The sequence below is a fragment of the Vombatus ursinus genome, unplaced genomic scaffold (genome assembly GCF_900497805.2).
Source record: "Vombatus ursinus unplaced genomic scaffold, bare-nosed wombat genome assembly UNPS02014778.1, whole genome shotgun sequence".
In the NCBI taxonomy this organism is placed as follows: Eukaryota; Metazoa; Chordata; class Mammalia; order Diprotodontia; family Vombatidae; genus Vombatus; species Vombatus ursinus.
In genome coordinates, this window is record NW_020954556.1 from 29,447,032 (window position 1) to 29,460,806 (window position 13,775).

The 13,775-nt window shown below is 34.3% G+C and overlaps 1 protein-coding gene across 3 annotated transcripts in view; it reads left to right on the plus strand.

Moving 5' to 3' along the window:
* Positions 1–13,775, plus strand: part of USP34 (ubiquitin specific peptidase 34) — a 317,492-nt gene that overhangs the window by 93,992 nt on the left and 209,725 nt on the right. For all 3 annotated transcript variants that reach the window (XM_027865141.1, XM_027865140.1, XM_027865142.1), the window contains 2 exons: positions 4,676–4,726; positions 4,887–5,036. In XM_027865141.1, the coding sequence (XP_027720942.1) occupies positions 4,676–4,726; positions 4,887–5,036 (201 nt within the window). The remainder of the gene's footprint in view (positions 1–4,675; positions 4,727–4,886; positions 5,037–13,775) is intronic.

The window sequence follows — 13,775 nt, forward strand, 5'->3', positions numbered from 1 at the left end:
AGGTTATTAGAGAAGTTAGGCCTGAATAAGTAGATTGGAGAATTGTTAGCATAGAGATGTTCATTGACTTTCTGGTAACTGGTGAGATAACTCAGTGAAGTTATATAGTAGAGGGATAAGAGAAGAGGGCTCACGACTCCCTAGATTAGCAGATATGACCTGGATGAAGATCCAAACTGAGAAGTAACTGTCAAATACGTAAGAGGAGGAGCAGGAGAAAATGGTATCCTGAAAACCTAGAGAGAAGACAGTATCCAGGAGAAGCAATACCACATTTTTAAAAAAGGGGGGGGCCTTCCTCTGCCATTAATTAGCTGTGTAATTCTTTTTTAAGAAATTATTTTCTTTTAAAAAGTTTTATTGGTCTTTTTTGGTTTTATATCCCACTTATTTCTTTAACCTTTTCTAATTGAAAAAAAAATTGAAATTCAATTAAAAAAAGTTAAGTAAAACCTTCCTACTTAGTAATGGACTGATACTATGCTACATTCTATAATGATAGTTCCCAGTTTTCTACTGAGAAGAAAAAGATGTGTTTCATTATTCTTTGGAGTCCCAAGTTTTTTATAACAATAATCAGATTTCTGTCGTTGGGGTAGTCATTTAATCTCTGAGTTTGTTAGATTTTATGGGGGAGACAGAATTTTAGACATGATTCCTGCCTTTATGGAATTAAAATGCAATATTAAATAAGAGCATTAGAGAGTTAGTTGGCGAAACAAAGATCAGATCCCAAAGTGCAAAAGCTATCACTGATGCAGAGGTTACAGAAGACTTCATACGGTGGTAGCTTCTCAGATCTTTAAAAGATGAGTGGGGCAGCTAGGTGGTGCAGTGGATAGAGCACCTGCCCTGGATTCAGGAGGACCTAAGTTCAGATCCAGCCTCAGACACCTAATACTCACTAGCTGTGTGACTCTGGGCAAGTCACTTAATCACAATTGCCTCACCAAAAAAAAAGAAAAAAAAAGATGAGCACAGATTAACTAGTTAAGAGAGGTAAATGAATATTATTATAGGGAAACAAAAGATTAATCTCATTAATAGTGATTTTAAAGAAACTGTTTTGATCAGAATCTCCTGTATAGTAATATTTTGGACATTCAACCAATACTAAATTTCCCAAAAGATCCATCTCATAATAATGCTAATTGTTGTTAGCATTGAAGCATGAATATTTGTGGAAGTTAATGGTCCCTTGATCTAGATGTGATTGTAGTCTCAAAGGACTTCCCCATTTGAGGCTCTTACCAGCTTTTTGATATCAACATCTTTGTTATGGGAAAATGGGGCTTTTTCTATCTTATCTCATAAGGTTGTTGTGAGGGTTAAATGAGAAATGGATAAATTGTGTGAAACTTTCAGTATGCACAGATTTTGTACTCTGGTGCCTCATTGAAATAATATGTTGAGTTCAAGTAAAATATCTTATTTTCAGTACATTTGGTAATGGGACAAAGACTAAATAGAAAAGTCTTTATATTGAATTTTACATTATACTCGATAATATTTAGACTTTAATCTTAAGAATTTCCTTAATTATTTATCAGTTTGTTGTTGAGTGATCTAATGTAAATTTTAATTGTAGATGCTACTGTAATTTTCGTTTAGTAAAATGTAATCATTATCTTTCATACCACTTTGTCAGGGAAATTGGTAGAAATTCATGTAGCCTGCCAGCCCAATTATTCTTGTTCTGTGACCATGTTTTCCTTGTTTTTTGCTTCTTCATTATCTTATTCTTTTCTTTAACTTTTTTTAAATAAAGAAAAGCATATTTTATAGTACAATAGGACTCCTTGTGGCAGGACAGGAGAAAATATTTGGCTAGAACTATGCCCTGCATTTGGAGTCAGAGGGCCTGGTTTAAAGTCAGGAAAGTCACTGCCTCTCGGGGTCTCAGTTTCCTTATCTGCAAGATGAGGACTATAATAGGTGGCTTTAATCTATGATGCTATAATCTCATGGCTTTTTATCTTATTGTATTAGTGTAGTGTATGAAAATGAATTGATTATTTCTTCTTAATTATAAGATGTCTATAAATACATGTTAATTGAAATGCTACTAATTGGAATTCTATAATTAGTAAAAAAAAGTGCTGTTCATGCTTGCTCCCATAATTTTGTTATGCTAACTTTAATGTTGCAGCTTGGTGGCGTAGTGCTGTATTTGGAGTCAGAAAGACTTGACTTCAAAATCCTGCTTCAAACATTTAGCTGTGTGACCCTGCACAAGTCATTTAACCTTTCTTAGCTTCAGTTTCCTCACCTGTAAAATGATTATAATAATAGCACCTACCTCACAGGGTTGTTGTGAGGGTTAAATGAGATAACATATAAAGTGCTTTGCACACTTTAAAACAATATATAAATGCTACTTGATTGTATGAATGATTATGTTTTGTGATACATTTATATGTAATGTAGGACTATTGTGAATTTTTATGCTTCATGTTTAGTTAATTTTATTCATACTGCATATATTACTTGAATAAAAATACTTTTATTTGCAGTTGTTCTACAAGTTGAAATTGTTACTAGTTTTGACAGGGCAAAACCCCATATTTCTGATTTCCTACCATCAAAAATTAGTATTTTGTAAGATTTGATATAGGAAACTTTAGGCCTGTGTTTAATTATACAAACCATCTACAGTTAAAAGTCTTAGAAATGGATCTATTTCTTAGTTTTGAGCAGAGACTTTGCTTAAATCTGAATACAAAGTTTTCGAATAAAATTTTATGTATTATTCTTAATGCCTGGTTATACTTCTTAAATCAGTATGCAGGCTTAGAGAAATTTTTTAGAATAAAAACAACAGATTGGAAAAAAAAGTTTTCAGTGAGACTCTTCTACTTAGGAGTCTAGACTTTTTTTTGAATGTGCTGTTATTTGAAATCATAGTTTAGTAACATCTGTCTTATCAGGTACCCTTAGCTATCAGTAACAGTTTCAAAAAAATGAATTAAGCAGAAAAATCTTGAGAATAGTCACAATAGATGTAACAGCATCTGTGTACTAATGCTTATACTGTTTATCTAATATCTCAGACAACAGCAGTTTGGAAACAGTGAATTAGAAAAGCAAAGCCTTACTAGAAATAGGTATGCTTCCAGCAGCAGGGAATTATCGCCTGATATAGATAGAAACATTAAAATTATTAGGATGAATATATACATGTTTGAGCAGAAATTTGATTATTAAAAATACCATGGAAAAGTTCAAAATTTGTTGTAGGAACACTTTTTTCTTTCTTCCCCAGAAGTTCCTGAAGGCACCACTGAATTAGAGCATAGTACAATAAAGATCTTAGCTATCTAGAATCTTTGTGGAATGGAGTGTTTTGAATCATTGTTTTCTCTAAGAGATTTTTCCACTTAAGCATGGAAATTCATTTTTGACAGTTTTTAGGTGGAAATCTTTCTAAAATGTATTACGTGGTGGCATAACTTATGCATTTATCTATTATTTTGCATTATGGTTACTTGTGAATGTAACTTCCTTCTGTTATACTATTTCTTCTGTGAAGGCACTAGGAGTTTTTTTAAGCTTTTTATCTCTCTCAGCTTAGTGCTCTGCCGGAATTGGATACTTAAGTATTTTCTTGAAGACTTAGGATCATTATTAGGATGACCAAAAATTTTTTTTTTGCTGTACTGTAATACAGTCAAGACTTACTGGGCTTTGTTTACCCTAAGTAAGTGGTCCCAGATTGCTAAACTGCTTGAGGTATGCCTTTTATTTAGTTGGCCATTTTTGTATATACAGGTGTGGGTATTTGTATGTTTAAGAGGCTGGAGTGTTCCCTTGCTGTCATTTAAGTATCACTTACAGATTCTGTCATTGAATCTGCCTCTTGCAGTCCCATACTTTTCTGTCCCTTCTTGAAATACCTTCTTAACTGCTGCTTGCTTATACAGTAGATAAGAGGAGAGAAAATAGACTCTGGATGATTTAGGGTTTTTCTTATGAGTAGCATGCCTAAACTTTAGTTTCTATATGTTACAGAAATCTAATTCTTTAATTCCTGGTTTTCAGTTATGTTGCTTTTAAATAGAATTATAGAATCTCACTTAGATGAGATCTTAAAATCATCTAGTATAGTTAGTACTTGAACAAGATTCCTCTCTACAATATCCCTAGATAAACATTTATTATCAGTCCCACTTGAACACTTGTGTTGAAGGCAAACTTACTGCTTAGCAAAGTAAACTTGTTCAACCTTGCAAAGTTAATTAATTGTTAAGAAGTTTTTCCTTTATATTAACCTGAGATCTCTTTCTTAGCTACCTTTACACAGATGAGTTTTATGTAGATGAGGTATTATTGGATAATAATTGATATTCATAATGATAACTCAGATATGGTCAGTACAAAAGGGTTAAATATTTTTTTTAGGCAGGTTTTCATTTTTGGTTAATAAAAGTGAGACAAGTTTGGGTTTTTAAAAAGGGAAGTAGGTAAGAATCATTTATTTGTAACATTCATTTATATGAATTTTGATGATAAATAAGGCTTTACAAATAAGATAGCAGAGCATGGTAGATAATTTTTTAAAACTGCTGATCTTGAAGAATTAGCATTTTGGAAACCACATATTGTATCTTCTAATTTGTCTTAACCCCTCCCCCTGTCTTTTAGTGTATGTGAGCTAATTATATTTCTTTTTTATCAGGATATTTCAGCTCAAGAAAGCAATATATTAGGGGCGTTCTGTGATATGAATGTAAGTAGTGTGCATTTTTTATTTTAAAATTTTTAAGTCCTTTGTTAAATATGTGTTAGAATTTTTTATGTTAAGATAGGATGTGTTTAGAAGTGTTGACTATAAAATTTTAACTTCATGACAGTTTCAAATGATTATATATGTCCTTGTATCTTCACAGGATGTAGAAGTACCATTGCACTTGCTTCGTTATGTTTGTTTGTTTTGTGGAAAAAATGGCCTTTCCCTCATGAAGGATTGCTTTGAGTATGGAACCCCTGAAACTTTGCCGTTTCTCATAGCACATGCATTTATTACAGTTGTATCTAATGTGAGTATTGTACAGACCTGTTTCAATCCTTCAAGGATCAACTATATTTGAAAATAAGGAATTTATGACCATAAGAGAGGATGAATTATTTTAACCAATTTGCATGTGTCATGTGTACACACATATGTAATCATATTTATTCTCTTTGTATAATTTAAAAGAAAATTAATAAAAATACTACTATCTTTTTAAATTGCTTTAGTACTAATGGAATGACCATGGAGTTTAATTAAAGTGTCCGAGTTATTAGAGTTGAGCTGAAGTATTAAAAAATTTAAACTTTCTCCTGGATTAATCTTTACAATAAGGTCAGATGAAAATAGTTTATTTTCCTTTAATGTTTTTAATTCATAAGCTGTAATCTCAGTTCAATTCTTAGTAGTTGAACATCAAACAGTGAAATCTCTTGAACTTTGACTTCTGTTGGCTTGCTTTCTTAAGCTATATTTTGAAGTTTAATGGTGGCAGGATGGTTATTTTAAAGAACGGGTTTTTTTTGTTTTTTTTGTTTTTGTTTTGTTTGTTTTTGTTTTTTTTTTTGCTTAGGCAATTGGGGTTAAGTGACTTGCCCAGAGTCACACAGCTAGTAAGTGTCAAGTATTTGGTCTGAGGCTGAATTTGAAGTCAGGTTCTCCTGACTTCAGGGTTGAGGCTCTATCCACTGCGCCACCTAGCTGCTCCCTTAAAGAACAGTTTTAAAAAATACTGTTAAATATCCACATCTCCCTAGACACAATTCAGAATGTATGCAGTTATTTTCTCCTAATTTCATTTTTATGAAATAGGTTTTTTTAAATAAATAGCATATGAAGCCTAGACTATCAAAGAGACAAATAAATTACGTGCCCCTAAAGCAAAATATAGGAAAGCTGGTTTCCCCAAGATGTGCTTTTATGTTTGTAATTATGAAAATAGAGCAGGGTGGATATACTGGTTAGTGGAAATACCCTAAATGTTTTGGAGATTGGGAGAGTTTCCCATGAAAATAGACCTTTTAAGAAAGCAACAAATTGTTATCTGAAGTTCTCTTGCAGAAGAATTAAAATCAAGCATTTATTTATTAAGCAATAATAATATGCTATGGACTGTGCTGAGCACTTATGATACAAAGATGAAATGCCTTAAAGAAACTTTATAAATTAATTGATTAGATAAGATAAATTAGTTAATGTTTCAATGGCTGATTGGCAGGAAGGATAAATAACGTTTTTGTAGGTTTAAAAAATCAAATTCATGAATGCAAGAGGTTGGAGGAGGAAGACTTGCTTAGACAGCAGTTTGGTGACTTCAGGTTCAACCTGAACCAGCTACATAATGTAGAATCTAAAAAAAAACTAGTGTGATGTTGGACTGTTTTAAGAGGAACAAGAAGGCAATATTCTCTCTGTTGTATTCCTGGGCAGATCTTTTAAAATACTGTGTTCAAGTCTAGGCCCCACATTTTGAGAAGGGCATGGGTAAGCTAAAGGAGAGTAATCTGAATTTTGAAGGTTATCATATGTCTATCACATGAGAATCTTTTGAAAGAATTGGGGATGTTTATTGTGGAGAAGGTAAGACTCAGAAAGATGATGTATTTAAGTATTTGCAGGGATGTCCTGTAAAAGAGTGATAAGAGTTGTTGTTTTGTTTTGGTTTTTTTTTTGGACCAAGAGAACAAAATGAGGAGCAGTGGGTATTAGCTACAAAGAAGCAAGTTTAGGATTGATCTTTTAACAAATCATAGCAAGTAGATCCATATGGCAATTGATTGATAGCTTGGATTTCTTCCTCTACAAATAATTGTTAATAATAATATTTAGCATTTATATAGCACATTAAGATTTGCAAAGCACTTTACAAATACTATTTTATCCCCACAACAAATTTAGGAGTTAGATGTTATTAACTTCATTTTCCAGATGAGGAAACAGATAGAACTTTAGTGACATGCCCAAGATTATACAGTTAGTGAGTGTCTGAGGCAGGATGTAACTCCAGTTTCCTAATTCCAGTTTCAGTACTCTTATCCACTGCACCTCCTCACTGTCTCTGACTGTTCATGTCCTTTGATTGTTCATCAATTGGGGAAATGTTGGTTTTGTTTGTTTTTGGTGGGGTTTAATTTTTTAAATTTTAGTGTTACTTTTCAATGGAAACTCTACTAAAACGAGCACTTTCTGCCTTAAGTTTTTGGAGCTTTTGAGGCTCACCCTGCAAATGAATCAGAAATCTATATATCCCACCCTAGTCCGTCTCCTCACTAGCACTTAGAGATAAGTTACTGTCTCCTCACTGACACTTAGAGATAAGTAACTGCCTGTTTCTTGGGAATATCAAATTTGATGTCCTGTAAATATCTCAAATTCAGCATATAAATCACAGTGCATTTATCTTTATTTCTAAAGCCACCACTCTTCTAGATTTCTTTATTTCCATTGAAGACACTACCATTCTTCCAGGCTTCCAGGTTTGTAACCTTAATTTTATCCTTGACTCTCCACTCTCCCTCAGTCCACATTTATAATTAGTTCAAGTTGCCAAATGATGCTGTTTCTTCCTATATAACATCTCTCATGTTTAACACTTCTCCCTACTCAAGTTAGCAACTACTTTAGTTGAGTCATTTATCTATCACTCACCTAGACTAGTGCTGTCAGACTCATATAGAAATGAAGCCACTAAACCAGACAATGAAGCCCATGGACCTCCTCTTTGACTATTGCAGTAGCCTCTTAATTGGTTTCCTTACTCATTTCTTTGCCCATTCTAGTCCATTTTCATAGTTGATGAAGTAATTTTCCTTAAGTGCAGATGTGATCATTTTATTCTCCTGTGTGATAAACTCCAATTGCTCTCTATTTCCTCTAGATAAAATATAAACTCCTCTGTTTGACTTATATAGCACTGCAGTGCTTCTTGACTGTGCAGCAAGCTTCATTATACATTGCTTTCCAGCTTCATTTTATATTATTTCTTTTCCTGCACTCTAACTTTTCTCTAATCCTTACACATACTATTCTCTCTCCTGTTTCTGGATCTTTGTATTGGTCATTCCCCATTCCTGCACTGTGCTTCTTCCCTCATCTTTTCCTCATAGAATCCTTCTCTTCCTTAAAGATGCAGCTCAGATCTCAAGTTGTGCATAAAGCCTGTCCAGCACTCCCCATTGTTAGCATTCTCCTTCTCTAAATTATTATATTTATATTTAAAACTATCTTTTATTCTGTTTATGATAAATGTGCATGTCTTCCTTCTTCCTTATACCTCCCTTGAGAATAAGCATTTCTTGAAAGTAAGCATTGTTCCACCTACCCCCTTTGCTAGCCACGAGTTGTATTCTAGTTAACCTTGCTGTGTGTTATGTCTTCAGCAATGCAGTTCTTATTCCCTGTGTAGTAAAAAAAACTGAATACTTCTGTGAACTACTGGCAACATCTTCCCCTCCCTTGCCTCATCCCCAGGATAAAATGTGTGTGTGTGTGTGTGTGTGTGTGTGTGTGTGTGTGTTTGTGTGTGTGTATGTATATATTCTTGACTAAAGTCTGATTGGGAAATATTTCCTGTCTTTTATTTTAAGCATCAGATTGTTTTAGTTGATTAAAAAAGAAAAAAAAAAGGCAAGGGTATCATTGAGGCATCTGTCTAATGAGGAGGGTCTTTTTTTGAGGGGGTCTTCTAAAATAAAATATTTTGATAAACAGTTAAAAAAAAAGGTAGGCATTGTTTCATTCTTGGTCTTCTAGCATCCAGCCCAGAATCTTGGCACATTTATGTGCTTAAAGAATACTTTTTAATTGACCATTTTTTTCACTCAGTATGCTTTGATTTTCTTATACTTTCAGTATATAAAATAGACCAAATAGCAACATTTGTTTTAAGGTGTACACAATTTTATTGTTAAATTTGTCCACTCTTATCACTCAGAACTGATATTCCATTACAAAAATAGGGACCTGTTCTTTGCCCATAACAAATTGCGGGCTGTCAGCCAAAAGTGGGTCTGAAGACAGGAATTCCATCATGACCAACATCCAAACCATGATAGCCAGGAGTCACTTCTTCCCTGCCCTGCCCTCCCCCTCCCCAAAAGATAAAACCACAAACTTCTTTAGCCTTTGCATAAAAGTCAGAATTTATTAAGAATTCATATATAATTGGTATGCATTCCAAAATACCATTAAGTATTTTCTTTCCAGGTCTGTTCTAGATTATGCTTTGTTGATTCAGTATGCCCTTTTATTCATAAACATAGCAAAAGGAGTATCAGGATTGAATCCACCTGTTTATAATTTGCAAAGTCTTTCTATGGAAAATTAACAACTTTATTCATAAATTATTTGTGAAATAATTCTTCCATAAACTTCATCCAGGATTTTTTTAGCTATATATTTTATTTTATTTTAAAAAAATTTAGCTCTATATTTTAAAAAGTCTGAACAATAGGAAGGAACTTCTCCCAAGTTCTTCTCTATATTCATAAAGCTACCACCTTAGTTTAGGCTTTATCACCTCTGCTAGATTGCAATAGTCTCCTAGTTCCCTTGCTTTCAAGTTCTTATCATATTGGTCCATCCTACATACTGCTGCCAAAGTGACTTTGCTTATGTGTGGATCTGACCCTATTACTCTCCTGCTCATCACTGTCTTTCTATTTCTTCTAGGATTAAAATACAAACTCCTTTGTTTAGCTGTTAAAGCCCTTTTTCAACCTGGCCCTAAACTCTCTTTCAAGCCTTTTTGGATATTGAACCTTCCGTCCCACATTTTGTGATCCATTCAAACTAGCCTTCTCTCTGTTCATCACAACTTTCCATTTCCTGGCTCTGTACCTTTGCACTGGAATAAATATGAACTCATTTGTTAAGCTTTTAACGCACTGCTCAACTTGGACCAAACTTGTCTTTCTAGCCTCATTATACATTACCTCCCTTTCCACCCTCTGTAGTCTAGTGAAACTAAACTTGTTCCTCATACGTACCACTTCATCTCTCATTTGTTTTAACATTAACCATCCCCCACATCCCTGAAATGTACTCCCTTCTTACTTCTGCGGCATCCATTCCTTCTCTTCTTTAAGAAATGGATCAAGCATCATATTCTGTATAAAGCCTTTTCTAATACTTATATCTGCTAATGCCCTTCCTCCCAAACTACCTTGCACTTAACTATTTGCATATTTTTGTTTTTATTCATTTTGTATTTATGCTATATGTATTCTAGATCTATTTCCTTTCTACCTCATTAGCATATAAGTACCTTGTGAGTAGGGGTTGTTTCATTCTTTGTATTTTTATTCCAGTTATTCCCAGTACTGTGCTGAGTGTCTAGTACATTGTAGGTGCTTTAAATGCATTTTGACGACTGATAATGTATTAATCTTGGAGTCAAAAGACCTAAAATCAAATCTGGGCTCTACCATTCATAAACTATGTACTTTGGGAAGTTATTTTTTTTCTTCCTTTTTTGGGGTGGGAGGAATAACTCGGGGGGGGGTCAGTGTCTTCATTAGTAAAAAGGGAGATAATAATAAACCACTTCTGTCACAAGGTTATTATAAGAATCAAAGGAAAGAATATATATGAAATAAATATTAAATTTGTGATCATAAAAATCTATTTAAGTGTTTGTTTATCTGGCAAGCATAAGACTGTTACAAACTATTTAATGGTTCATATCTATTTTATATTCATTAGAGCTTTTTATCTTTGACATTAATGAAAGTACTAGTTGGTGTGAATATTGTATGTTTTATAGATTCGTGTTTCTCAGGTAGTTGCCATTGTATAAGAGGTTGGACATAAAAAATCTGTTTTGTGACATTGATCTAGAAGTTACTCATTTAGTACCATTCAGAAATATTCCTGAGGCAGGTAGGTGGCGCAGTGGATAGAGCACCAGCCCTGGAGTCAGGAGGACCTGAGTTCAAATGCGGTCTCAGACCAGATACTTGACATTGACACTTACTAGCTGTGTGACCCTGGGCAAGTCACTTAACCCAATTGCTTCTCCAAAAGAAAAAAGAAATATTCCTTTTGGCTACTTCTATTGCCTTTGTATTTAAGATCTAAAACTTTACCCTTATTATTAGTCTATATTGCGTTATGACCTTAGTGACATGTTATGAACTTGCTTTTTGTTTTTGGTTTTTTTTCCTCTCTGCTTTTATAGTGATAGTGGCACAGTGGTAGAAAAGCCAAAAGTTTGCTAACAATTACACAGCTTTTATTCAGTCTATAAGCTTTAATTTGGCTGCTGGTACTCTGTGCATGGGATCCCTGTCCAGTGACCAAGTAAACATACTGCTGAGGAGTAGATTCCTATCAGTGTTGACGTTGTAATTGTAAATGAAATTAGAAGAAAGTGGCAGCTAAATTCCTTGTAGTTTCTTCTTCATGCTGCCTATACTTTGGCCATCTTGCTGGCTATCTGTCTTCCCACCTCTTTTTCCATCTCAACCTTGGATGAGTCTATTGGATCTGATAGGTGAGCTTTTTCCTTATCTTCCTTGATACCAGGCTTTCATACCACTTCTTGGCCCTCTGTATACATGCTATTATGCTTATACTATATGAGTCTATTATCCCTTACCCCCAAAACTTTCTTTTATATTTTGGCCCCTTAGTATGTAAACTGTTTGAGGGCAGGGATTGACTTGCTTGCTTATGTTTTGTCCCCAGTGCATAGCATATAGTAACAGTTTAATAAAAATTCTCTGTCATAAAGGATATAGATACTACTTAGAGAGGAAATAACCTGGTGGAATTTGCTTTACCCTCTGTCCAAAGATAATGATACATATTTAATAGGATCTTTGGTCATCTCATTTTGCATTATCGTTCTTAAGATTTGTTAACAGACCACCATGTGTTTACTTCCTTTTACACACCAACAGTGTGTGCATAAGTATCAGTTGCAGATGATGAAGTAGAAAAATTCTGTGAAGATCTCATTAATGATCTCCAAATTAAGTTAGCATAATGCTTTGATACTTGGTGACTTCAAGGCAAAGGTGGGAAGAGGTGAGAATGGTAAGAAACAATGAGAAAAACAAACTTCAGGATTGAAGAATGAGACAAATATTTTTAGATGATATAGTACCTTCAAGTTTTTATGTCATGAATGCTTTCTCTGAGACAAAATTAGTATGTACTGGACATGATGAGTACCAGATAACATCACAAGCAAAAAAAATCATTATTTCCTACCTTGCTGCTCTCCTGGATTTGATCGTAATCTCCAAAAAGCCATCTTCCAGCAAGATTACATCAACTCTGAAACTCTTCTGGGCCTTCTCTTTGCAGGCTCTGATTGGAGAGGGTGGAGGGTGGACTGTTGTAGGACTCTTCCCAGATCCTCTATTTAAGGATGGTAGCATAGGACATACTTTTAATTGACCAGGTTTCAGTTAAGAAGCAGGTGGCATACATATTTTATGTTTATTCCTTTAAAGTCAAAATTGATACCCCATTGATAAGAATTGTGAAATCTTTCCCAGTCTGCTGGAATAGATGCAGTGGAATAAGATCAACTTGTGCATGTTAGAGGAATTTGCCTTGTCAAGGAGAGAGGCTACCTCTTGATGTGAAAGAGAGGTGAAGGAGACTGCAGAAATGACATCTAAGTAGTGTGAGATGAGGAACAAGAGAGAAGAGGGAGCTCACTGCAAAGGGCATAATTTTTTTATGCCTTCAGTTTTTTGAGTGAAATGTAGCTGTACATCAATGCTGGGTTTATATTACTTAGCCAGTAAACAGTATTCTATAGCACTTAGTTGGACCAATGTGGTATTGTTTGTCATATAAAAAGAAAGTTGGTTACTGGATTTGACTTTGTTTATCATAATGGGATGCTTATAAGTTCAATAGGTCACACTTGCCTAACTAGGGTGTTAGTTCTTTCTGGTTTGTGATTCTTGCAGAAGGTAGGCTGGAAAACCCCTTCCAAAGAGGGGAAAAAAACCCCAAGGTTCCCATTTTAACCTTGTGATAAGTTTCTAAAATGGCTTATCTTTTCTTTCGTGTTTGTATGTACCTAATTATTTACACATTTGTCTCCCATTGGAATGTGTGCTCCCTTCAAGGCAGCAACCATTTTTCCTTTCTTTATATTCTCAAGTGTTGAACATAATACCTGGCACCTAGTATTGTTAGTTGATACAGCTATCAAAGTAATTTTCTTAAAGTGTATGTTTGACTGTTTTGTGAGCTATGTCTGACTCAGGCAGGTCCTTTGGTATTTTAGTTCTGATATGGGAACAAAAGAGTCTGTTACTGCATCATTCAACAGTTAAAAAAATTATTCAGCTAAACAGAGGAAAATCTTTATAAACAAAGATATTTAGAGAAGACACCAGATTTTCACTCAGTGTCATTCAGTGTCACTGTATGAAAGAATATATGGTGGAAAGTAAAGTGTAAGAAGATTTTAAAAGTAGAAGGGGGCTATGTTAGGAAAACTTTGAAACTTTGAATGCCAAACAGACAGAGGATTTTGTATATACCTATACCAGAGTGCCTATACCAGAGTGCTGGCACTGTTTAGTGGAGAGAAGGGGGTATATTTGAGAGATGTTATGAATGTGAAATTGACAGGCCTTGGCAACTAATTGGATATTGGGAATGGGAAATAATGAAGTCAAGGATGACAGTAGGATGTGAATCTGGGGAGCTTGGAGATTGATGGTACTTTGACAGTAAGTGAAGTTTGGAGGGGGTGAGGATTATTTTGTGGGAAAAATGAATTCAGTTGTGGACATGT